The 24780-nt window shown below is 52.9% G+C and overlaps 8 protein-coding genes and 1 non-coding gene across 9 annotated transcripts; 3 read left to right on the top strand and 6 right to left on the bottom strand.

Annotated features, from left to right (window-relative positions):
* Window positions 1-4122: 4122 nt before the first annotated feature.
* Window positions 4123-5321, bottom strand: QC764_702960 (uncharacterized protein; the record flags this gene model as incomplete). The annotated part of the gene is made up of 3 exons (XM_062949956.1): window positions 4123-4861; window positions 4962-5150; window positions 5245-5321. 3 exons carry the CDS (start codon window positions 5319-5321, stop codon window positions 4123-4125), a joined length of 1005 nt encoding a protein of 334 aa, XP_062795996.1.
* A 581-nt stretch (window positions 5322-5902) lies between these two features.
* QC764_702965 (uncharacterized protein) lies at window positions 5903-7639 on the bottom strand (the record flags this gene model as incomplete). The annotated part of the gene is made up of 2 exons (XM_062949957.1): window positions 7279-7639; window positions 5903-6716 (listed from the first exon to the last, which is right to left on the bottom strand). Exons 1-2 carry the CDS (start codon window positions 7377-7379, stop codon window positions 5903-5905), a joined length of 915 nt encoding a protein of 304 aa, XP_062795995.1. The 5' UTR covers window positions 7380-7639.
* Window positions 7640-8758: 1119 nt separating this feature from the next.
* Window positions 8759-10810, top strand: QC764_702970 (uncharacterized protein; the record flags this gene model as incomplete). Its single annotated transcript, XM_062949958.1, is given in 2 exon segments — window positions 8759-10103; window positions 10116-10810. 2 exon segments carry the CDS (start codon window positions 8759-8761, stop codon window positions 10808-10810), a joined length of 2040 nt encoding a protein of 679 aa, XP_062795994.1.
* Window positions 10811-10926: 116 nt separating this feature from the next.
* On the bottom strand, window positions 10927-15206 carry QC764_702980 (uncharacterized protein; the record flags this gene model as incomplete). Its single annotated transcript, XM_062949959.1, has 2 exons — window positions 10927-15036; window positions 15103-15206. The coding sequence occupies 2 exons, from the start codon at window positions 15204-15206 to the stop codon at window positions 11418-11420; spliced, it is 3723 nt and encodes a 1240-aa protein (XP_062795993.1). The 3' UTR covers window positions 10927-11417.
* Window positions 15207-16305: 1099 nt separating this feature from the next.
* On the bottom strand, window positions 16306-17862 carry QC764_702990 (uncharacterized protein; the record flags this gene model as incomplete). Its single annotated transcript, XM_062949960.1, has 1 exon — window positions 16306-17862. The coding sequence occupies one exon, from the start codon at window positions 17860-17862 to the stop codon at window positions 16306-16308; it is 1557 nt and encodes a 518-aa protein (XP_062795992.1).
* Window positions 17863-18424: 562 nt separating this feature from the next.
* QC764_0111700 lies at window positions 18425-18505 on the bottom strand. The gene has a single exon. It is a non-coding gene; the product is annotated as a tRNA-Ser (tRNA).
* A 172-nt stretch (window positions 18506-18677) lies between these two features.
* QC764_703000 (uncharacterized protein) lies at window positions 18678-20642 on the bottom strand (the record flags this gene model as incomplete). Its single annotated transcript, XM_062949961.1, has 1 exon — window positions 18678-20642. The coding sequence occupies one exon, from the start codon at window positions 20640-20642 to the stop codon at window positions 18678-18680; it is 1965 nt and encodes a 654-aa protein (XP_062795991.1).
* Window positions 20574-22614, top strand: QC764_703010 (uncharacterized protein). The gene is made up of 4 exons (XM_062949962.1): window positions 20574-21021; window positions 21088-21870; window positions 21944-22016; window positions 22081-22614. The coding sequence occupies exons 1-4, from the start codon at window positions 20750-20752 to the stop codon at window positions 22303-22305; spliced, it is 1353 nt and encodes a 450-aa protein (XP_062795990.1). The 5' UTR covers window positions 20574-20749; the 3' UTR covers window positions 22306-22614.
* Window positions 22615-22902: 288 nt separating this feature from the next.
* On the top strand, window positions 22903-24658 carry QC764_703030 (uncharacterized protein; the record flags this gene model as incomplete). Its single annotated transcript, XM_062949963.1, has 2 exons — window positions 22903-23884; window positions 23941-24658. Exons 1-2 carry the CDS (start codon window positions 23484-23486, stop codon window positions 24656-24658), a joined length of 1119 nt encoding a protein of 372 aa, XP_062795989.1. The 5' UTR covers window positions 22903-23483.
* Between the last annotated feature and the right edge of the window lie 122 nt (window positions 24659-24780).

Here is a 24780-nt window from a genome sequence, read left to right as displayed (position 1 = left end):
CGAGGAGCTGAGAAAGTGTCGGAGCCAAAGGTCAAATCGTTGCCCAAGAGAGGACGAGACAGCCGCGCCGGTGCATCTTCGAGACCCACGGAAATCACGCCTTCGAGATGGCTGAAAGATATGACGTCTGGATCAATGGGCAAGATTCCAGATCAACAATTTCAAACCGCTTTCGAAGCAGAATCTCAATTTGCACAACAGTCAGATATGGCAGCCGGCACGGGCGGCTATAATTACGGGGCAGATTACATGGCAACACCATGTTGGGGCACCAGCTCCGGTGCCAGCCGGCTATGATTACGAGGCAAATGACTTGCGAGTCTGCACTCAGTCACCGGCTCCAATGTCAGAGGGCTATGTTTCCGGGGCAAATGACCGGCCAGTCAGCACTGAGGCACCAGCTCCAGTTCCAGTGCAAGTGAATCCGGCCAAGAATTATTACAGATGGGCAGTCAACCCTCAGACACCAGCTCCGATGCCGACCGGATTTGATTATGAGCAAAATGCATGGACAGTCGCCACTCAGGCATCAGCTCCAGTGCCAGTAGCCGCGTCAGAAGCCCTCCGAGTCACAGCCACAGCCCCTGTGCCTCAGTGGAGACCTTGTGCGTGTCGCGTTGCCTGGCACGCTGACAAAACTAAAAGAGATTACTGTAAAGCCAGGCGGAACGTTAGTGAGGGAAGGCGTGGTAGCGATAGAACTCTGTTATGAGGGTGCGAAGAGCGTTTTTCCGGCCAGACAGAGAAGGGTTCAGCGTTCTGTCCCACCTGTTGTGACGCATTGAGTACATATCTCGCCTTCGAGCTTTCTCCCTCTAGGGTCATAGGGAACTCACTTTACCGGAGGCAGTTAACTATCTTATTTAGGGTTGTGCAAATCATTGGCCAAAGGATGTCGTAGGGCATTTCAGTCACGTCAGATAAACGCAAGGACGAACCATGTACGCTCAGAATCTGCCGCTTGCTCACACTACTTGTGCAGGCACAGGTATCAGGACTACTTTATCGGCAGCATGATTGAGCCGAGGAGGAGGAGAAGCAACGAGAAGACGTGATTGGAATACAAGGCTCTGAGGAATAGTGGAACTTGGGACAGGTTGCCTTTTACATATGTATCTCCGTTGATTGGACACCAGTAGGTATGTTTGTTTTGGTAGCAGCTAGTTTCAACATTAGATTTGAAATGAGCGTGGGATGTTTGCTCTACCTCAGTTTTGATGGACTACCTACCTATTGACAGCAGATTGCCCGCGGCTCCTGGATGTCGTCAAGTTGCTGGCGGTTGAACAGTGCCTTCTTCCCAGTGAACCTTTTTGCCACAAACTCCCTGCTTTAAGGCTCACCAACCGTCCTTGCCTTGGGGTGCTGTCCCTGAGTAGTTGCTCAGCCCTGGCGCTTTCCAGTTCCGCTGTTGCCTGTTACATCACCACCAGCACACACAGTACCTTACCTAGGTAGGTAGGTGGAGGTCCAACTACGTCCAGGTCGCCGTTCCTTCCGCTACTGGTAAAAGGGGCAACCCGTGAGTCCCATTCTCCAAGGCGCCTGATATGAAAAACACTCCTGTTGCTCTTGCCTCGCCATAACAACAAAGGACCTACCTAGTTAACCTCATCATTTACAATAGAGATTATAATAATACCCCAGAAACTAGAGCTTATGAGAGTGCTGAATACTTCGAAACGTCTACAGAAAGTCCGTGGTTCCACAAAAGAATGCGTGATTATAAAGTAGGACATCTGAAATAAATCTTGGGATTTCAGGAGCTTTGGTCAATGGCATTCAAGTTAAGGTAGCCAACATCATGTTACTCGCCACCCGAACATGATAGCTCCTATGATCGTACACCAATACCTATCAAGGCGCCCTTTTGCCGCCACGTCTGATATGACATTGGAGACAACCTGTCATTTTCAAGGTTTCACATTCTGTATGACCATACGACGGCCCGTTTCTCACACGATCAAGTCACCTTGAGCCTCCCAGCCGCAAAGGTGACTGTATCACATGAACCTACAAGATAGAGATGAGATATCAACGCCGCTGGCATGATCATACACCAGCTGTAGGCAGGTGTTGAGCGTCAACCAGCTGTAGAACTCGTTCAAGATAAGTACCAACTAGTTTCCCGAATTAGCCGTTATTTTACTTAGTCCGGCCACTAATGAAGCACAGCAAACTACCTCGAAGTTAAAAGGCTATTGTCAAAGATTCAAAATCCGTAAAGTCGCAATGAGTACGTGGACGCCGTTGTTCTGCTCACTCAGCCACCCCCCCATGGGCGAGAGGGCGATACTATGCAAGACCTGCGGCGTAAGTATTTGGAAATTGCTACCCCTACAGAAACTTCAAGCACTTTTTGAACCTCTTAACTGATGTTTGTTCCCTGTGTGCGCAGACGATAATCCGGGATGTCCGGGGCAGCGATGGATTCGCATATTATGTAGACGACGCGACTGGATAGTGGTATTTATGCCCAAACCAGACACGTCAATGGTAATACATGCCATTGGGGAACGATGACTCGGATTCTACTGAGCGGGTGTTAAGTATATTATGCGCCCCAGGGACTCGAGACCAAATGGCTCCAGCCGCCGTTGACCATACTGTCTCCGCCAGAGGCTGATCAAGTACTGTCCCCTCGGGAAGTTCAAGAGCGCTGGTGGGCCCCTCTTCAGGCGCTGGAGCACGACCGATGCCGAATGCCACACGGCAGGTAGAACGGGCTGAATCGGGGTACTATTCCCCTAATGTTCCGGCCCAGTATCTCGGAAACACCTTTCCCGGAACAACCCCTTCCAAGACTGAGCTCTCTCAGGGAACCTGTGCTTGTTCGATCAATGTTAGGGTTAGTCCGGACGGGAAGGACTATTGTGTACGCAACAAGGAGGCAGGAGAGGGAACGAGGGCAGTAGGGTGCCAGAAGAGCTTGTACATAGAAACAGGGAAGAACCGGGTGTTGTATTGCCCTTCTTACTCTGAATCTGTGAGTGCCATTCCCAAAAACTCAATTGCTCCAACGGTTTGATAAATTGAGGTACTTTGGCTAATTCTCTCGCTTAGCAGTGTGGGAGAAGTTGGAGCTCTGGGTGGAAATGGGGCTTGTGACCACTGTGCCTAGCCCCCAGTCCCCACAGGTCGGCGCCGGTAGGTCTCGAACCTACGCTGGGTTCAAGATACAGGCCTCACCGGCTTTGGGTGGAAAGCCCTGCCAAAGAGAACAAGGGACTGGTCAGTCGCGAAGTGAGAAGCACTCAAAAGGTGCCGTTGCAGTAAAGACAAGGTGCTGGATGGGGAGGCTTGGAGGCACAACGGAGAGTTGAGCAGGTTGGGTTCTATGCAGTGGTCGCGTCTGTAGATCAGGCGTCAGCGTGTGTGTTTTGGTAGCAGCTAGCTGCGAATCATGTTGGGGCGGGCATGGAGTATCAGTTTCATATCAATTTTGTATTTTTGAAGTCGAACTTCTCGGTTCACTGCCTACCTACCTAATACCTGGTACTTAGATAATCATCAAAACAAATAATGGGCATTTCGCACCCTCCTTTCCGTATCAGAAGCGACGCCCATGTTCAGGTTTATCAAACACCACTACACCGCCCTTCCAGATATTCCTTCAGCGCGATATGTCCATTCCCTTCGGCCCTGTCTAATGCCCTCTCCAAGTCAAACCCGTCAACCCGCGCTCCTGCTTTTAGTAGAAGCTGTACCATATCTAGCCGACCATATTCTGCCGCCCTTTCGAGAGCTGTCTGCGCATTATACTCGGAAGCAGCGGCGTTCACCTTTGGCCCCTTCTCCAACAAGGTCTCAGCCAGCCCGACATAACCCCTTCATGGCAGCGTATTGCAACACTGTGGCACCGCCTTGTGAATGAGGTGGTGCGTTGATATCAGCCCCGTGCTCGAGAAGCATCTCCACATACTCGGGCTGTGTAGTGTAAAGGGCTAACTGAAGCGGGGTGAGGAAGGGATATAGGATGGATGGCACGTGTCCTCCGGGAGGACCACATCTCTTGGCCCTCAAATTAACGTCCGCACCATGCTTGAGTAGGGTCTTGATGATAGCTGGGTGCTGTCCCTTTATGGCGAGCTGAAGAGGAGTCATTAGACTTTCTTCGTTCGGTTAGTGTGTTGCGGACAGATCAAACTCAACGTCAGGCTCGCTGTGTTTGTTGACGTTGGCGTGGTGCTCGAATAAGAGCTCGACAATCTCTAGATTCCCATGCTCGATGGCTTGTTGCAAGGGTGTTAGCCGGTCTTTCTGTGCGACGAGATTTGGGTCGACTCCTTTGCTACAAAGAAGTTTGGCCAGCTCCATAGAATCATCGCACTCTTTCTTGGGTGACTCAGGGAATAAAGCAAGTTGGAGGGCAGTCCTGTCAGATTTGGGCCACGGGTCCGGGTCCAAGTTGTTTTCCAGAAGTAACATTGTCCTATCAAAGTCCAGATTCCTCACTGCTAGTTCAATGAGTGAAATGCTGGTCGTGGGAGAGTCACATTCGTCCGTTGCGTCCTTTGCTCCAAGCTCAACAAGAATCTTCAGCTTTTGCAGCCCGCATCGCTGGGTCAGACACAATCTTAGAGCGGATATGCCTGGAGAAGTTCCCCTGGGCGGATATAGTGGAGAGTTGACATCGGCACCGGCTTCAGCTAATGCCTTGAGTACTTCTGGTGGTCCGTGAACCAAAGCCGTGTATATGGGAGAGGGGGGCAGTCCATGGTATGCTGGACTTCCGTTCATCCTGGGAATCTTCGCCATCAACACCCGATGCAGCACTCTGTGGTAGTGTGCATGGGAAACACCATTGTCAAAGGTTGGGTAAAGCTTGATGACTTTGTTCAAAATCAAATTCCAGAACTGCCTGTCGACGTTGCAATAACTCGGAAGGAAGTCCAGCAACAGTTTGATGAAATCCAAGTCCTAATTCCAAGGAAATGCTGTCAAGAGCGAGTTGGTCGTACGAGGCGGCCCCAGCGAGGAGTAGCGTCTGCGCCATTTGTATGTTCCTGGTAATGATAGCGGCAGCAAGTGGTAATACTGAATCGATGGAGGCGCTGGGGTGCCTCTTGGGACATGCTCGTTTCTTGAGAAGCAAGTGTGCGATGTCCACATTGCCCTCCAAAATCGCCGCCGTCAGCGCAGTCGCACATCTGCAGGGCAAAAAAAGTTAGTGTGACCAACTTTGGTAGGGATCCGAGAGTACACCGCAGTGGTTGATGTCAAAAAAGCCACTACTGGTGAGACTTATTATGCATGGTAGATCTCCAACCTCTGCCGCCGTTACCAGTGGGTTTGCGTACAGCGACCGACCACAGCGGCATGCAGTATCTCCTGGTATGACGAGGCGTGTTCCCAACCTCCAGATTTTGCTCCTCAGTTGTGGGTGTTGCATCCGAATGGTAGCTGTTAATGGCGTATGGCCTCCTTCGGTGACGGAGTTGATAATTAACCTGGAATTAATCAAGAAATTTGCCGTATCGTAACTCTCCCCAGAATCGAGTGAGTGATAAGGTTTGGGTTCAAATCTGGAACAAGTCTCTTTACAAAATGTGGGCTTTCGGCGAGTTGAAGAGTTTCGACTGTCAGGATAGGGCAAGCTACCTCGAGGAACTTGACGACGCTATCCTTTGGATAATACTCCAGATATTTGAGTGGCTCGAGCAGCTCAGGATTCAGCCTTCTGTGGATCTTGGAGACTTGAAGTGCCTTGGTGAAGAAGTCGAGCTCGGCACTGTGGCTTTTGCGATCATCCATGATGCAATCAAACCAGAAGCAATCTCCACCCTCAGCCAACCTGAAAACAGATAATATAAACTTGCCTGGAAGATTGGCATGCTTCGCTACAATGAGGTGTAAATAGCCCTTTCCTCTATTTCGAATCATTTCTTGCAAGTGAGAGGCATTATAGTGGATTGGGCGTGCTCCACACCAGAGGAAGAGCTTTGTTAGGCGTTTGGATCTCGATGCTTGATGAAGAAGGTTGGCTTAGGTAGCGGGTGGCGATTTTCAGAACGGCTGACTCGCAAACGTCGATGTCGGGGTCCGAATCATAGTAAGGAATCCAAGATATGGGAAAAGACGTCGCCTGCGGTGTCGGATAGTTCCAGAAGTTCGAGATGCATAATGCAAGGGCCGAGGGGCCGGCCTGACATCGGTCAAGAATATTTGCTCCAAAGACTAGAAGCTCATCGACGACGGCTGTATTATGATACAGAGATGCCGCTGTTAAAGGTGTGTGGCCCTCGTTGAGCGCGATGATGAGGGGATCGCTTGAACGATCTCCTGCGAGGGAGACGGGACCGCGGCCATCCTGCATTCGACTTGGCGGCTGTATCTTCGCATTCGACCGAATCAAGACCTGGAGAAATGCCATCAGCTTCTGGGTTTCGTGACTTGTATGACAAGTCCAAGACTCGCAATCCATATTCCAAACGCGTCGTGTCTTGCTGCGATTAGCCCGTGATTTGCGTTCGTTCCATCCTAAAATGGCCAGTACGAGAAGACTCCTTTTCCAGCCGCTCGATGCTTCGCAAATTGGGTGGCCCAGGTCGATGAGTAGGTGCGCTAATTTGAGGTTTCCGCAGATGCAGGCGTACTCCAGAGCAGAAAGGCTCTCGGATATACCGCTGTACGTACAGCGAATATCACGCATGCTCACAACCAGGGATGTCGGTGAAGTTCGAAAGTCACAAGATCCGAAGGCAGAATTGTTTTCTCTTTGGTAAGCAAAAAGCAACGTCAGAGGCTTCTGATACTCCTTCAGAACAATACTTTGATGCGACATACCTCCAATTTGCTTGACTAACTTGAGCTCGAGGCTGTCAATGGGTAGATGCGAACTCTTGATTGTTGCCCAGAGGCTCCTTGACTGCCGGCCAACTTGCATGCCCGGAGGTGTTTTCGAACGTTCTACATTCAAAGAAGAATGTCAGCAGACAGCGTGGCGGAGTGTTTAGAGCACTGGACACGACTTACCTTGCTTATAAACCTCAGGATGGCTTTCTCTCAAAGGAGTCAAGATTCCTTTTCGCCTCAGAGTACGGTCTTTAACCACCCTCCCATGAAAAATTAGTTGTGGCTTTGCAGCAATCCCGTCATTCTCCTTCCTCGCCATAGGGAGCCGAACACCAACCGCGATGGGGATATGTAGACAGTTTTTGGTCATGTACTTCCGAAGTCCCCATTTCTTGAATTGATATTCGTATTGTGGCGTTCTGGACAATGTCAGTGCGATCCTGCCCTTGAATCTTACCGCGGGGAGATATAAAAAATGCATACGTGGCTAGGAAAGAATGTCGCTCCTCCATTATCCCCATGAGCTGTTTCCAACATAGATCTCGGGAAATGTAGAGTTCCACGAGCTCTTGAAAGATTCCCATTTTAATTCCTTCTTTGGCTTCTGTGATGCAAGCTCCATTAAATGCCTGAGAAGGATATCGCGCTTATAGATTTTGGATCTCCTTGCGAACAAGAAAGTGGTGATAAGTCAAAAGAATACAGGGCTGGAGGTGTATCCTGTTTGCGTTGAACGTGTTGTGCAGTGTGAATGGCCTCAAATCAGGATAGTTCGAGCCGCATTAAATGTGGAAGGATGATGGAAGGTCAGGAAAAATACCACACAGCTTGGCCATCACCTGTTAGCAAACGTGGGAACTGAACTTGGCTTTGGGGAGGAACATGCTTTCCGTATTCTCAGCTTGGGTGCGGGACGCCTTGGAGCGCGTTCCGATGCCTTGACTCCAAGCCCGGCAAAAGATGATATCTGCCTGGATGATCGTTCAAAGGCAGATTGCTTTTGATTGGCCGACAGCCCATTTCAGAAGAGGGTACGTACTGGGTCGATCTTGACCCTGATCATTGGAAACATTGAATCCAGGCGATTGGATGTACGAGATCGTGCCATTTCATCGGACGAGAACCAAAACCAGACTGGAAGGAAGTCTGAGGCACTGCTTCAGAAGTGATGCTGAAAACCACGATCGGGCCAGTAGGTAGAGAACAGCAACTGCGTCTTGAGCTTGAGAACAGATTTATAAAGGTACCGCCGTGCCTCTTCAAAATGCGCAATGTAAACCTGAAGGTAGCTCCCGTTTTGCTCGTCTTTGCACACCAACACTTCTACGGCATTGCTTCTCTCCCACTTACTGAAGCTCGAGACGGTGGCTTGTCACCAATCACTCTTCAAGATAAACACTACCCAACACATCAGAACTTGACACAATGAATCGTCGAAACCCAACTTCAGCGACCACATCCACGGTTAACTCTGACTTACGGTACCTATTGGACGCATTTCTTGAGTTTCTGTTTCTGTTCACTGTAGCCACTTCCTCATCCAAGTCACCCTGTGTCTTTGTTGTGGCACACCTAAGATTTCACCTATTCTATGTTCAGTTTGCTCACTGCCTTATTGGTGATGTCCCTAGCAGTTTGAGTCTCGAAGATCTTCACCATACCATGACCTACACACACGACAATGTCTTTACCCGCATCCTACCAGTTTCTCTGACATCTCTCCAGGTAAAGTAGTTTGTGACAGTGATGGAAACCTATGGGGTGTGTTGTCTTGGATAGAATAGGGTTAGGGTTATACATTCAAGTGTCCCAATCCGTAGTGCCCAGACCTGCTACTCCACTGTTTATTTTGTTCATTTCCGAGCAGCAAGCAAACTTGAGATTCGTGTTTTCATCAACTCTGAATCTTCAAATAAACTGGTCTTATAATTAGAGTTATTTTGGGAGAGTATTTTTGAGGATAATGGACCACCCCTCGTGTCTGCATGTTGGACAAAGACCACCAGCTCCTGACTTTTACCGTCCACCACCATCACCTGCTGTTGACCTGCGGGCAACGGCAACCCCTGAAAACCACTGGGAGCAACAACCACCACCACCACCTCCGTATACACCGCTCCCGACGCTTCCACTTCCACCACCACCGCCGAGGCCGCCCCGGCCGCCCCCACTTCCGGTGCGGGTCAATGTAGATCCCGGCATCGGTGCACTCCGGATTGAAGACCCTCTCCGGCCGGTGTCGCGCGGCGAAGACAGAAGCCCGCAAAGCCCCTATTTTCCACCACCACCGCCACCACCACCACCGCCGCTCAGTCACCGGCTCCGGGTGCAGACCAGTCTACCGAATTTATCCCAGTACGGGTTAAAGTCTCCCAGTCTGAGCCCACGCCCAACAACTCCCACACCCGTCAGCGCCGCTGCGACATTCGGGCCGGGTGTGACCCCCGGACCTAACTCTGGTGCAGAGTCAAAACCATTCTGGCAAAACGCCCTTTCAGAAGCCCGTTATTTCGCCGGTGGCTTGATCCCACCGCCAACCGAGTCAACAAAACACTACACCATTTTGCGACATTCCTCACCACTCATCTTTTATCGTGGCCCCAGCACCTCAGTTGAGATATCCATCTTCAGCGCCCCAGACTATCCCCTCCCACCAGATCGCTCAATATGGCTTCAACAACGCGGCTTCTCCGGCGACAGCGGCATGAAGATCAAAGCCTTCTTCGGCTCCACAGACGACTGGTTCAACGTCACCCCTTCCGTCGCCGTCCAGGCAGACGAAGTCGAGCGTGACACCGAGCGCGGCTGGAAGAGAGACATGGACAAAGCTGCCAGAAAGATGCTCAAAGATAAAGGCCCCAAAAAAGCCCACATCCCCCGCGAAACCCACGTCGTCCGCATCCCTGAAGCCTCGGACGACGGTTACTTTCGTCTTCACCTCTGCGCCGGTGGCCCCCCTGATGGTCAGGCAGACGAAACCAGCTCCTCCTCAAAACGCAAAATCCTCTGCTCCTCCCCCATCTTCCGCGTAGCCAGCACCTCAACCGACTCGTCCAAATTCCGCGGCGCAACCCTCTCCACCCTCCCCCTCGAAGCCGTAGCCTTTGTCGGCTCAAAGGTGATCCTCTCCCGCGTCGACCCCATCATCGCCCCCATCCAAGCAGGCTACGACCGCGTCGCCCCCGGCATGGTGAAAACCCTAGCCTATGAGGTAGCCACAGACAAAATAAACGAAAATGCCGCCCTCCGTCAAGAAAAAACCTCGTACATCTCCTCCTCCCGCTCCTCCTCCTCCTCCTCCTCCTCTTCCTCCTCCTCATGCCGTGATATTGGCCCCGACTCCGGCCCCTTGCCCCCCTTCCCCCTGAAATTCACCGGCCTCGTCAACCGAGGAACAGGGAGATCCACCGCCGAACTTGGCGTCCCCACCGCAAACTTGCTGCGCACATCCCCCGAATCAGCAAGGTTCGCCCTGAGGGGTGTGTACGCCGGGTGGGCGTGCATCCTCCCGCCCAAAACCGCCTCCTCCTCCCCCGACTGCCCCCCGCCCCCATCGCCAGTCTGGCACGAGGCTCTCATCTCCGCCGGCCCTCTCCCCTCCTCCCGACCGCAAGCGGCCCCAGAGCCGCAGGTTGCTGTCCACCTGCTCCACGAATTCCCCCGTGGTTTTCTCGGGAGGGAGATCAAAGTCATTGCAATGGGGTATCTTCGCCCGTGTCTGGGGTTCAACGCGCAGATAGAGGACAAACTAGTGGCGTTTAGTCAGGACGTGCACATGGTCTTGTCTTGCCTTTCTGGGCCGGGAAGGAGAGAAAATTGGGGACCTGAAAACGCGGCGGTGCTGTTGAAGCAAAAGAAGAGTGAGAGAGGAATGGGGGAGAGATTTCTGGATGTCAAGCAAAAAGTCGCGAGCAAAGTGCCGAGTGTGCCGCTTCACAAGGTTGGGATTAGGGGGTTTGATCCCGAGGCGAAGGATAGGATGCATGGGAGGGGGGGTTATTGGGTTAGGAGGTGAGTTGTTTCCAAGGTTTGGGTTATTAGATGTGGACTCCTTTCTTTTTGTTTAGTCTTTGGGTATTGGAGGAGTTGGGGGGGTTTTGACATTCGGTTTTGGGGGTTAGACTGCGGTGGTCGAAGAGAAAAAAAGTCTTCTATTTGATATAATTTCGATAACGTATATATATATCATCATATCCATACCTGTGTATCATCCCATTGTTGTCTCGTGCTCCCCTTTTGTAATCCCAACCCCAAATAACACTGCCCCAAACTCCTGTATGGGGCGTGGGTTTCGCACGTTGCGCTTTCGCTCCCAAGTGCCATCCGTGTATTGCTGCGGCGTGTTTCCTATCCAGTAACTCCGGTACCTAATTCTGTCAAGATTCGTCTCTTCGTATATATACAAACCGCGGCGCGAGGTACTGCGATGGTTTTGCTCTCCGTTATGAACACACCTAGCCATTCCTGTTTATTCTGGCATGCATGGTGGGACGCCGGTGCACCTGTCGCCTCCGTTGTTTGTCCTTGTTGGATCTCAGCAGCGTGATTTGACGCAAGATCACATCTGCTGCTGCGTCCTTCCACAAATATTACCACCCATCAGTCTATCCTGAGCTACCTGCTCACCCCCCTGCGCTATCGTTGTTCAGCTCATTCAGCACCTCCCTGACAACATTCATCTTGACTGGCTTCGTCAGGAACAAGTCACACCCGCTCGCCGTCGCCTCATTCCGGCTCAAGTCGCTGCTTAGTCCCGTGAGAGCAACAATCTTGACTTTGTCAACAACACCCGCGTTGGCCTCCATCTGCCTAATTTCCCGTGTGGCCTCGAAGCCATTCATGATGGGCATGCTGATATCCATAAACACCAAATCAAACCGCGCCCCCTGGCCTTCCAGGGATTTCTTGTAAAGTTGTGCAGCTTCCAAGCCATTGGCTGCAGTGAGAAAGGTGTGGTTGAGTTTGCGGACCACATGTGTGAGGAGTTTGATGTTGATGGGGTTGTCGTCAACAAGCAAGAGATGTCTGGTGGGCGCGGAGGGGGATTGCGCGGTGCCCCCAGCATTAGACGTCGTTGGTGAAGTGATAGGCTTATTAGTCTTCGCTTCCACTGGCACTGCCGGCCGAGGGTCTGGTCCGGTTATTGGTCCCAGTTCTGTTTTCAGTTTCGCCAGCGCAGGAACACCCGGACTGAGAGGGACAGGCGTAATCCATTTGGCGACGGCAGATGCTTGGGCCGAATTGATGGGCCGGACTGTGTCGATGTTGAGAGGCGTTTTGGCTTCAAGAGCCGCGCATAATACTGCCGCCAGTTTCCTGGGGCCCAGGGGGTGGTGGATGTGAAGAGGGTGATTCTTTGTTGTACTCGACTTCAGGCATGATGGCGGCCCAGAGCCTGAGCACAGCAAGACCAAAGGCGCAATATGCGAATGTCTGACCATAAAGTCATCAATGTCTTTGTGTGCTGTATCATGAGACGCGCCAGAATCCAAAACGTAGATATCTGCGGTTGGCAGTGGCTCATTATGTGTTGGTATGATCACTGTCATACCAAGGGTCTCACCCGCGTTGGACTTCAAAGCCCTTTCGACATTCATGGTCCAAAGGCGCTGATCTTTGTTGGCCCCTGGACCAGTGTTGTTGGACGCACTGTACGCTTCGCTCGTGATCAGACACAAAGTGCGACCAGCGAGCTGGCGTTGATGTGCGTCTAATAGTTGCTGGGGGGGTTGGACAGGCACTGCCACCGATGAATCCGTCTCATCCTTATTCAGGGGAACGAGGACTTCGACGCATGTGCCTATGCCAACCGAGCTGTAAACTTCAACGAAGCCTCCGAGGTCATTGACCAGTTGCTGGACAATGCTGAGGCCGAGGCCCATGCCCGGTGAGTGGCTATTTTCCTGGGAAAACGGAGTGAACAGGTGATACTTCAAATAGTCAGAAGACATTCCCAACCCAGTGTCCTGCACCGAGAAGGAGATATGCTCAGAAGACTTCCCTGTCTTATCCAGTCGCTGAACTGTTTTGAGTTTCACCTCAATTCGTCCAGTCAAGGTGTACTTCAGGGCATTTCCAAAAATGTTCATGACGATGCGCTTCCATGCACCGACGTTGATGGGCATTCTCCAGGCAGATTTCATCGCGACATGGACGGTGATGAGTAATGGACGGTCGGGTACGCTGCTGTTAACTGGTTCTGCTATCTTCTTGAGCATCGACGATTGCATGTGGAAGGCGTTCCCAGATAGGTGGCCGACACGGATGGCTTCCACAACTTCCTCCACGAGCAGCCCCAAGTCAGTGACTCGGAGCTGTGCAGCCGGTGACTTGTGGTCACGTTCCCGGCCGGTGTGGGTCACCACAGCGTGGTCGAGTAAGTTGTTGAACGTGTCGAGTAACGTTGTGGCGCAGGAATCCAGCATATCCAAAGTCGACAAGAGTGGGCTGTCCAACATATTCTCTCGCAGCAACTCGCTGCTGGCCATGATTCCATGAAGTGGACTGCGCAATTCATGGCTAAGGGATGAAACAAAGTCTGACTTTGCGCGACTGGCAGCGAGGGCTTCAAGTCGTGATACCTCGGCCATGATGGAATTGCCGAACGCAGATACCAGACCGATATCCGTGATGTCGATAGCCCGAGTCGGGTCCTCCACCCAACCCAGACTGGCAGCATACCAGCATTCGCGCTGGAAATGCCACAACGGCAGGAAGACGACGTATTTGGCAGAGGGCAAAACTCGGAATAGGGCGTCAATGTCATCCTTCAGTCGTACAGTTGCTGGGTCTGGTTGTTGACGAGAGGACTGGAATCGCTTCCCAGGTCCGTAACTGTCATCGATCGGGCCATATTCATCAGCGGTAAACACTTTGCCCTGAGGGAACGCGCGGATAAACCGTTGAAGCGATACTTCAGGCAGGCGCGTCTGTGAAGAGTGAGTAATGTTTTCACCAGTGGGCCCTAGACAAGATTTGACAATGGCAGAGCAAAATGGGCCTTCTTCATAGTCGTGGAGAATCCCTGGCTGGCTGCCCAGAGTGGGCTGGTCGGACCTGTCTCTATAAGAACTTGGCACTGCGTCGAGAAACATGAAGCCATCCATGTCCATAGAGCGTCGAATGGTACCGGCGGCTCGGAAGAAGGTGGTTTTAATGTTGGCTGAAGATATGAAGCCACTCCCGTGTGATTCCGAGGTTTCCGATGAAGGGGCCGGTGGGTTTGCAATGGCGGCTTTGTCTGCATCGGTGCGAGCGATAGCCGTCTTCAATTGTTGTTCCATCGGATTCTCATTGACCTCGTCCCGCGGGGTTGTTGGAGGTGTCTCGGAAAGAGTCTGTCTGGCTTCCGACAACAAAGAGAGGCCAGACTGGCCTGACTCGATTGACGACGATGAAATGACATTAATCGGTTCCGGTCGTTGAGACCCATCAGACGACTGCACATCAGTCGAATCAGCTCTGCCGGCGGATTTGCCGTCGTCGTTGGAACCTCCAATACCGCCCGGCTGCTCCGTCGTTGTCGGAGGATCGAGGTCGCTGGGCGCCGGCCCAGGTATAGCACTCGCACGGGAGGGCCGCTGTGAGGGTGGTTCATGCCTGATGAATCCGCTTAACCCTTGTATTAGCTGGGCCGAACGATCTCGGCTCTGCTTTATCCTAACATTCTCCAGATGCGCCATGATGGCGGCAGCAATCTCGTTCATAATCTCCACTTTTTCGTCATCGTCAAACTCATTCAACTTGCTGTCCACCACGCAGTAGCTTCCCATCAAGTACCCAAGCGAAGAGACCAGAGGGACCTCGAGGTATGATCGGAAGTAGGGGTAATTCTTGACATATGGGCGGTCTTTGTAGTCGGGGTGTGTCGTGAAGTTGTTGATGATATATCTCGTTCTATTCGCAATGACATCGGGTCCTGTTTTCACCCATTCACCTGTCTCGTCCATAAACGCGTTCATGGTTGCCGGGCACACACCATCGCAATTCCTCAGCTTGCAAACACCTATCGCGATGGTGTCTCCCGGGTCGGAGATCAAGTCAAAAAGCGAATGTGATCGCGTGATCTCCGAGACGACATATTGGTATGTTCTATCGATGAGAGACACAAAGGCTCTGTCACAGCCCAGTCGCAGGGCGCCGAGTTGAGTGAGGCCATTGAGGATGGGATCCGAGTTCAGCGTGGCCTTTTCGGCGAAAGCGGCGGGGAGATCTGGAGGGAACGAGGCGGCCAAGAGGTAACTACACAGGAGGGTCACAGTTAGGTGAGTGAGATCAAGGTGTTGGGCGCGGGCGTGGGCGACGTACGCTGCGATCTCTCTCTGCCTGGCTCGCTCAGAGCTCTTCACCTCGACGGCGTCACTTGCTGCCACAACGGCCGGCACCGGTGGCTCGGGGCCATGAACCGACATTCTAGGGCGTTGGATGCTAGGGCTAGAGGGCAAGTGGGTCTTGCTCTGCCTACATCGTTCAGTTTGATGGAGACGGTGCAAGCAAGATTGCAGATTGCAGAGGAAGGATCAAAGACCTGGTATTTCCTGGTGGCGGACGCAACCCAAAAAGGCTGGCGAGCGTGCCTGTACTCTGTACCCCCAGTCCAGGCCCAGGGCGGGCGGGTTGAGTGGTGTCAACTTGGTTGCGGCGGGCAAGCCGGACAAGACCAGAATGTTTCCGTGCCAAGTTCTCGTACCTTAGCGTCCAAGTCTTGTTGCTCCCCCAAACTCTTCGCTCTCTCCGGCCGCATTTGAAGCAGCGTCTCTCGTAGCCCAATGGTTGTCTGTTAGGGCGATAGGGTGATTACTCCTAAAAGGGTCATGGATATTTTGCCATGGCTGCGGTTCCAAGATTTTCGCATTGATTTCCATGGGATTTTCGGCGCACACGTCTTTGGGAATGCAAGATCGAGATCGAGACGAGTGGCGACCCACAGAGGGGCTCGGATTTCGGCTGGAAAGCAACCTTAGCTCCGCTCACATGAGACAGGCATGACCGCGCTGAGCCCTAACCCTAGGTGACATCACGACACTATCCTTTCTGATGGCGAACATGTCACGGTTATCCAGGTCTAATGTAGAGGATAAGCTGTAGTCATGACCATAACATTTATTGTCCCTGTTGACTTTCAAATGTGCTAGCCCGGCGTGGTTTTGAAAGGTTCTCAATGTTAGATGAACCTCCATATCCGACACAAGCGCAATGACGTCACTAGCCCGCAGCGACTGTAACGCAGCAGAGAATTTCCTAGGGTACGGGGTACTTGTTATCAAGCGACGGTCAGAGTCCTTGAAATTATTAGTCGTAGCTAATCGTGTCTGGTGTGTTGTTTCTGTGACATTGAATGTGAACAATGTTAGGTAAAGGTACGGCTATTCCGATATATCATTGCGATTCCTAAGGCAAATAACACATTAGAACAACACGGCACTCATGGCTGGGTAAGGACAAGTACCTACTCTAATTTCCAGATCAGAGCAGATGTTTGAAACCTTACTTCCCCTTAATCTGACCACATCACTCCCTCTCCTGCTCCTCCAACACCGTCTTCAAAAACTGAAGCATATGTTGCAACTCCATCGGCATCTTCTCACCCCCCGTCTCCTTCTCCGCCGCCTCCTTAGCCTTCTCCGCCGCCTGATGATCCAGCAGCATTTCAACCAACTTCTCACTATGCTTCCTTGCCCGACTGGCATACACCAACGGCGTCTTCCCGCTCTTATCCTTGACATCAGCCTCGGCCCCCAACTTCAACAACTTTTCCACCACCCCAACCTGAAACCTCTTCACCGCCGATATCAAAGGTGTTTCTCCCGAAGGCTCATGCACAGCCGTCAAATCCCCGTGTAGATTTGTTGCATACTCCGGGTAGAACTCATCCAGGAGCATCTCAGCAAAAGTTGGCTCAAACTTCCTGATGGCTAGATGCATAGCAGAAAGGTTCTTTTCGTCCTTGATATGTAAAATAGCCGGGCACTTGTTGAGCAGCCCCCGGCCGGCATTAACCGCCCCGCCTCTTGCAGCCCAGTGAAGCGCGGTTCGCTTCTCCTCATTTTGAATCTTTGGGTCCGCTCCGGCCTGGAGAAGGAGGTTCACAGTATCGCCTATCCCGTCATAGCACGACAAGCCCAGCGGCGTGTCGCCTTCATCGTCTTGAGCATTGACGTCTGCGCCATGTCGAAGAAGCCACCTGATTGCCTCCCCTTCATCACAGGCACAATGAAGAGGGGTGCCGCCGGTATCAGTTTTGATTTCGATGAGTTGGGAAAGCCCGGGCTTTTGATGGATGAGGTAGCCGAGGGTGACGACGTTGGCGTACTTAGCCGCGTAGTGGATAGGAAGCCAGCCGTCGATGTCTCCGACTGTCTGATCCATCCCTGCGCGTATGAGGTACTGGGTGACGTCCTTGCCGGCGAACACTTGACATCGGGCAGCGAAGTGAAGGGCTGTCCACCCGTCCTCGCCGAGAATCTCACCTGGCTTGACGCCACCAATGTTTGGGTCGAGAAGAATCTTCACCACAGCGAGATTGCCTTGACTGCAGGCCCAGTTCAGGGCTGACTTTTTGGGCGTCTCGTCGATGGCATTGGGATCAACTCCGTGTTCAATCAGCATGGCGATGGTATCCGCCTGTCCTCGCACCACGTCTGACCTGGCAGCATGAGAAATAATGGTGAGCCCATCCTCCATGAGGCGATGCGGATCAGCCCCATGCTCCAGGAGAATCTGAAGAGTCCCAGACTGTCCCGAGGCGGCTGCACAGGCCAGAGGTGTCACGCCCTTCTCAGCCGCCACATCAACCTGTGCTCCCGCTTCGAGTAACAACCGGACAATATCGTTATGGCCGGCCTGGGCCGCAAGGTGCAGCGCTTTTAGACGATTCTTTGAACTGGTGCTATAGTTCAAGAGCGGCACCCTGCCCGCAGGAGAAAGAGATTTGATACATTTCTCGACATATCTGGTGCTGCCCAGTTCGCAAGCTCGAAAAAAAGTCCGAAGGTTATCTTTGACGGTGCCTGTGGGAAAGACGAAGGACTCGGTAGGGCCGACGCCGCGGGGTTGAATGGGGGGCATGGGGTCAAGACAAAGGCGGGGTGGAAGATCTGTGGGAGAATGGGCTGTTGTCTATTGCAGCATCGTTATGGGTCTCGTAAATGGGTGATATATAAGTTGCCCGGCCGGTGCTCGGAGACCATGATGTTGGTAGGGCTCTACCTTATGTTGAGAATGTACCAGGTGCCCTGGGGTGGAAGGTTTCCAGAAGGTGTGACTGTTGCCTGCACCGCCCGCTGACTGCAGCAAACGTGAAAGAAGGAAGTCTGGTGGTCTGGAGCGCTGCAAAGAATGTGGGGGCCGCACTTTGAACCTCATTTGTGCAACGCCGCTTCAACATTCCCCGCAGAGAAACACAAGAGGCATGGTGATCAGATCGACAATGGAGGAAGAAAAGAGCGAAAAAGGTTGAATTGAGAGCTGATGCCCAACTATAAGTTTCCGTTGATCGTCACTCGTCGTTGAGTTAGGCTTCCGCATTGTGCTACGTCCCGACCTTGTCGACATAAGTTCCTCCTGGAAAGCGGGAAAAAAAGAATTACATAATGATCAATCAGGCTGTAAAAGAAATGCAAAAAGTGAACGTCGCCTGCAGGATTCGAACCTACGCTTCCGAAGAAACGGCCTTAGCAGGGCCGCGCGTTAACCACTCCGCCAAAGCGACTTGCAAATGCAGGTTGGACTTGGCATTCATATCGCTAACGGGTAGCTACCCCTGAGGCCCTAACAGCCCTGCCCAGTTGCCCAATGTGTCACAAATCGCCTCCCAGACACGCAAATGGCCGTCAAAAAGAGTTTGTGTAAATTAAGGACCGTCGATTGACACACATCCTCCATCACCTACGATCAACCCAACCGAAAACAATCCTCTCGCACCTGTCCAAAAACCCGTGGACCTCTTCCGCTGTATGCCACGCTTCGTTGAACGCGGCACTAAGCTCCATCTCTCCTCTAAATGTCCCGAGAAACAACCCCAGTCCAGTGCCCAGCTCCTCACCGGTCACCCAGGGGTTGTGAACCTCTACCTCACCGACGCGCGAAACAATTAGTTTGTCGATGACGCCCATGCTGGAAATGGAGACAGAGGGCTTGGAATTGGGCGGCGGGACCGGAATATCCCACTTGTCGTTCTCGGATTGAGGCAATGGAAGGGAAGGGGTGGCCGCCGTCCAGATGTATGGCGCCAGAGCAAAGTGGTCTTTGTCGTCACGCACGGAGTGGTAGAACTGTCGAATTTGAGCCAAGATATCGAGAAATTCGTCGTCTCGTTTGCTGGCATCGGCAAAGACGGTGGCCGGCATCGTTACAGCAAGCTTGGCCCCAGAAACAGAGTGATAAACGGCCGCTGCATGATGAGGCCCGTTGAAAGGCGGCTGACAGCTTTGACGCTCATTCCGAAGAATGTAGTTGATGTACTTGACCAAGGCGCCAGCATCAGGCGGCGCCGAGAGGCTCTCGGTATGGAGATCGCGGACTACCATGGCAATGGCAGCGTGGAACGCATGGGTCGGCGTCGCACCAATAGCCTTGAGCGCCGCCAGCAGTGAGGAGGCACGATCGGCAGAAATGGTATGAGCGAATCGTTGATGTTTACCAGGTAAGGGAGCGCCTTGACGATATGGAATGCCGATGCTCCCAACTGCTAGATCTTGGGGTGCGTTGTTGGCCTCTTGTAGTGCTGCTTGTTTCGCTTTCTGCTCGGGAGTGGGAACTGGAGGAACAGCGGCAGCCACTCGATAAGATGGACTCAGGCGTGCTGTCTCGGAGCCATCGAGGATGGCAAGTTGCATGGTTGAGCACTCACCCAAAGCCTGTGAGGCGTGATGAACGAAGGCATTGAGAAGTTGTAGAGTGCCAATGCCATCAATGATGTCGTGAGGGGAGCGAAGGACGATGTCACGGCGGACCCCTGAGTTAGGAGAAGTAGGTGCGGCAACGACAAACAATGTCGCAAGCTCTGGAGCAGGAGGGTCCGAATTGGCCCATTCCACTCCAGTCTGCCCGTCTGTAATGAAGTGAAACGTCTTGTCAAGCCAGGCGGCGCGGGCGCCGTCGTCGGGCAAAATCGTGTATGTCTTCTTCCATTTCTGCTCATGGCTGTCAAAGTGAACTTGGGCACCGATGCTGGGAAGTTGGTGTCGAAGTCTCAGCCATGCGGCTTGTAGAGCTGCGTCGAATCTGGGCGCGACCGCAGTGGCATCCTGGCCTTCGAGAACCGGGATAGTCAACGACACATGGCCAGTGATAGCGAAGTGCATGCGGCCGCTCCCTGCATACTGTTTGACCAAAGAAGAGTAGAACACCTCGGCCTCGTCGGCGTCACGCTGCCAAATGCCAGGGTTGATCTCACGCCAGACAAAGTTGTCGTAGACTGAGGGAGATGTCATGGTGGTTGCTTGAGGTGTGTCTGGACTTGGACATTTCATCCAATCTCTCTCGTGAGGACAGCACCTCGCCCTTTTATCTTGATTATCTCGGTCTTGATTTCCGCCATTTGAGCAAGAAGAGCAACAACGGAGCGTGTAAATCGGGAAAAGGTCGGGGAAAGGAGCACTTCTGTGATCGTGATCTCTCGGCAGAGTGGCCGTGGTTGGTGCAAGTCTCCGACTTTTAGCCATGCCACTGAAGCGAGACACCCACTGCCCACCGAAGTTTAGCCATTTCGGCACGTTGAGCCAGTGATCCCCGCCATAAAACCCACACAAATCAGCGGGGAAACGAAGGCATGACACCGACGAGGTCTGGGGATCATCCCAAGTTGGCAACCCTGACAAATGCGCTCCTTGGCCCTTGTCCTCCATGAACATTGATAAAATGCTGTCTGGTCAGGATTTCGTTTGCCCACGACTAGGTCCCTCAAGCCAGGTATCAAGGCTCGGGAGATTGACACACATAACGAATATCCGCCATGTCCAAAGCAGCCACAACCACTTACACAGTTGAACCTCCGAGCGATGCCGAGAATGCATCACGATCCACAGCAAGAGCTTCTTTCCAAGTGGACGATTCTCCCCCCTCTGAAGATGGTCAGGCCCAAGGGCTCACCAAGTCAGTTCTTTTGAAGCTCGCCAGCGCTGCTTTCTCGTTTTTTGTGTCCGGTGTCAACGACGGTAGCATCGGTGCCTTGATACCACACATCATCCGCGACTATGGTGTAACCACTGCCATTGTGTCTGCCCTGTAAGTTCGACGCTCTCGCTCATTCGACCAACATAGGCATATAGGCATCGTGTTGACACAGACAAGATATGCGGCGAGTTTCGTGGGCTGGTTATCCGCCGCCTTGTCCAACACACATCTCAATCATCGCCTTGATCTTGGAGCTATGATGGTTTTAGGCGCTGCCTTCCAAGTCGTCGCCCATGCACTGAGAGCATGGCCCACGCCGCCGTTTGGCTTGTTCATCACCACCTTCTGGTTTGCCAGCATCGGACAGGCTTTCCAGGACACACAGGCAAACACCTACGTCGCCACGGAGAAGGGTCTGACTGTTCACCGCTGGCTTGGTTTTATCCATGCCATGTACATGGCAGGATGTCTCGTTGCGCCATTCGCTGCCTCCCCCATCGCGTCATCGCCTTCCGGAGACGGATCTTCGCAGTGGTACTTGTTTTACACCGTACCTCTGGGCTTGGGTGTTGCTAACTTGGCACTGGCCATGGTGGCATTTCGGGATACATTCTGCCTTCGACCCCATGTGCGTGCTCTTGATCCCGGTACTGTGGCTCCCGAGAAAAGCGCTTCGGCCCTCATCAAAGAGACCCTCACGACGCGAAGCGTTTGGGTAATCAGTCTGTTTTTCTTCTTCCATCTCGGGGTTTGCGTCACCGCTGGTGGATGGGTTGTGGAATATCTCGTGGATGTCCGCGATGGCGACTTGAGGCAGATGGGATACGTTCCAGCTGGGTTCAGCGGCGGTTGTCTCTTGGGTCGCCTCCTTCTGCCCGATCCAACACACAAATTCGGCGAGCGGCGGATGATATTCATATACTGCCTGTTCTGTCTAGCGTTTCAGCTGGTATTCTGGCTGTAAGCATCATCACATGGTGGCAGGACAGGAGATATTGTGTGGGGCAGTGAGGCTAATCGAGACTTGTTACAGTGTTCCCAACATCATTGCTGCCTCGGTCGCCATCAGCTTCTTGGGGTTCTTTCTCGGGCCATTCTTTGCGACTGTCAGTACCCAACCTGCCTAATTTGGTTTCATGAATCGGGGTTTTAGCTAACAGTCGCCAACAGGCCCTTGGGGTGGGCACGCGGCTCTTCCCTCCCGACATCAGATCTACAGCACTGCCCTTTCTCTTCGTCTTTGCCCAGCTTGGTGGTTCTCTGTTCCCGATCGTCACCGGCATACTGGGCGCCCACGTTGGAGTCTCGGTATTGCAGCCTGTCCTTGTGGGCCTGATATCGGCCTCGGCAATCGTTTGGGTATTTGTTCCTCAGCCTCAGACGAAGCGAGAGTAGCTGTCACTGGTACGCAGCAGGTCTCAGAAATGATCAAAATTAAGTAGCATTGGCTAGCTTTAAGAGCAACATGAAGCCCTTGCTCGAATTGCGGAAAATCTCCTTCATTGCATCCCTCGGCCAATTCTCGCCTAAAAGACCACGCAAAGTTCCAATCCTTGGACTGTCAGTCTAAGCAGGGATGAGATGTTTGCCTTGGGGCTTACTAACAGTTTTGGGGTATCAAAAATCGTAATCATTAATCATCAAATTCGTTGCCTTCCCTACTTTGAGCGCGATGCGGAATGCGCTGAACCGTGAGACAAAACAGGGTACAAGGTGTGATGATGAACGCCAGTAATGGACTCCGAGTCGGGTGCATGACTTGGACTGGCAAGGTACTCGACTGCATCAGGGGGAAGTGCACCCCATGACATGCACATCAGCCCTGATAGGAGAGCTTGCTGGCTGAGGTGGTACCAGTGGTGATGGTGATGGTGCTCCTCTGGTGGGTGTTGAGGTTTTGGTGATTGATGGCTGGCGGTGTTGGTATGGTTCATTTTTGCTGCGAGTGAACCTGAAAACGTAACAGTCACCTAGGCTGTGTTGCGGTGGTGGGTATGTATGTGGCTTGTCTGCAAGAAGTATTGAAGAGATCTGTTGTAACAATGATGGGAGAGACAGCTGTATTGACTGAAGAGGCAAGACTGATGTTTTATAGACAAATGAGCAACACTACACCCGATACTGGTGCTTCCCCTCTTCCATGATGTTGGGTTGGGAAAACGGTGAGGTGATGTTGATGGCGTGACAAGCACAGGTGGACGGTGGTGTGACAGCGGGGCTGGCCGATGTGCTCCACAATCCCGGGTCCCACTTCCGACGTGCCGGGGCCGACCGGCCCCACTGTCTCGGGAAAGGGGTCAGGGGTAAAGAAGCTTAAACTAACGGCACCCGGCCTTTGAACGGCGGCTCAACGGCGCGCTTTGAAGCCAGTCAGTCACAGTATCTAACTCGGTGAATGGCAGTTTTGCTCGAGTCAAGACACTCGCGCTACGGAACGCCGGAGAATGGCGACGTCACCCCTGAATCTCGCCTCCCCGGGAGCAAAACCTGATCCCATCTCATATGTAATCTCTTGAAGCAGCAGAGATCACTCAGACAAGATTTGTCTCTCAACACTCGACACTCTCACCAACATGTCTCCAAACGCCAGCTCGGCCGCCCCGAAAGGCATCCAGCAGTACATCGCTGCCAGACAAGGCGGTCCGTTCCAGCTGATCAACGCACCTTACCCAGTTCCTGGGCCGAACGAGATTTGCATCCGGAACCGTGCTGTTGGTCTGAACCCCCTCGACTGGAAGAATCTTCACCATGGGATGATGGTCGATTCTTGGCCCGAGATCTTCGGCATCGACACAGCTGGTGTGGTGGAGGTTGTGGGTAAGAATGTTCAGGGGTTCAAGGCCGGTGATGCGGTCATGAGCTTGGCTGGCCATGGTGGCCGTGCCGGCGCTTTCCAGGATGTAACGACCGTCCCGGCCAACTACGCCTGCCGCAAGCCCACGGCTTGGACTTTTGAGCAGGCTGCTTCTGTTCCGTGAGCAACCCCCTTTCGCTCCACACTGTATCTCTTGCTAATCTTGCTTCCCCCAGAATCTGTTACCTCACAGCCGTAGCCTCCATCATCAAAGGCCTCGGCGTTCCCCTCCCCCACCTCAGGGAGCTCCCCAACGAGAGGATCCCCAACCTCGACGACCTCACCAGCCCGATGACCCCAGGTGCCACCCAACCCCAGATCAAACCCCCCCTTTTGACCTCGGTCCTCGTCATCGGCGGCTCTTCCGGCGTGGGCGCCTCCGCTGTCCAACTCCTGCGTGACGCCCTCCCCCATCTGGTAATCATCACAACCAACTCCCGCGCCCACAACCAGAAAGTCACCTCCCTCGGCGCGACAACCTGCGTCGACCGCAACATGAAGCCCGATCAAATCGCCAAGGCGGTTCGTGAGGCCTCGCCTAATGGGAAGGGGGTTGACGCAATGATTGATACTGTTGCTGGGGCGATGGCAGGGAACAAGGAGATCTTTGGGGCGTTTAGAGAGGATGGGCCGAAGCTGTATAGTCATGTTATGACGGGGGAGAAGTTGGAGGTGTCGGAGGGGGTCAAGGCCGCGACGGTGTTTGGCCGGATGGCGTTCCAGACTGATGGGGGCGGGGCGGCGATGACGAAATTGGTGGATTTGGTTGAGTCGGGACGGTTTAAGATGCCGTTGGAGATTGAGGTTGTGGGTAAGGGGTTGGGGGTTATTGGGGCAGGGTTGGAGAAGTTGAGGGGGGGTGTTAGTGGGACCAAGTTGGTTGTTTCTCTGTAAGGTTTGTTATTCTGAGGTGTGTGAAACCGGGGACGGGTGATGGGAATTTTGGATGTATCATAGACGGTAATTTTGCGATGTTTACAAATCGTTGTCAAATCTGTTTGCAAGCACAGGCCACT

This window comes from Podospora pseudoanserina, assembly GCF_035222485.1.
Source record: "Podospora pseudoanserina strain CBS 124.78 chromosome 7 map unlocalized CBS124.78p_7.2, whole genome shotgun sequence".
Lineage (NCBI taxonomy): Eukaryota > Fungi > Ascomycota > Sordariomycetes > Sordariales > Podosporaceae > Podospora > Podospora pseudoanserina.
This window is presented reverse-complemented; position numbering and strand designations above follow the sequence as displayed.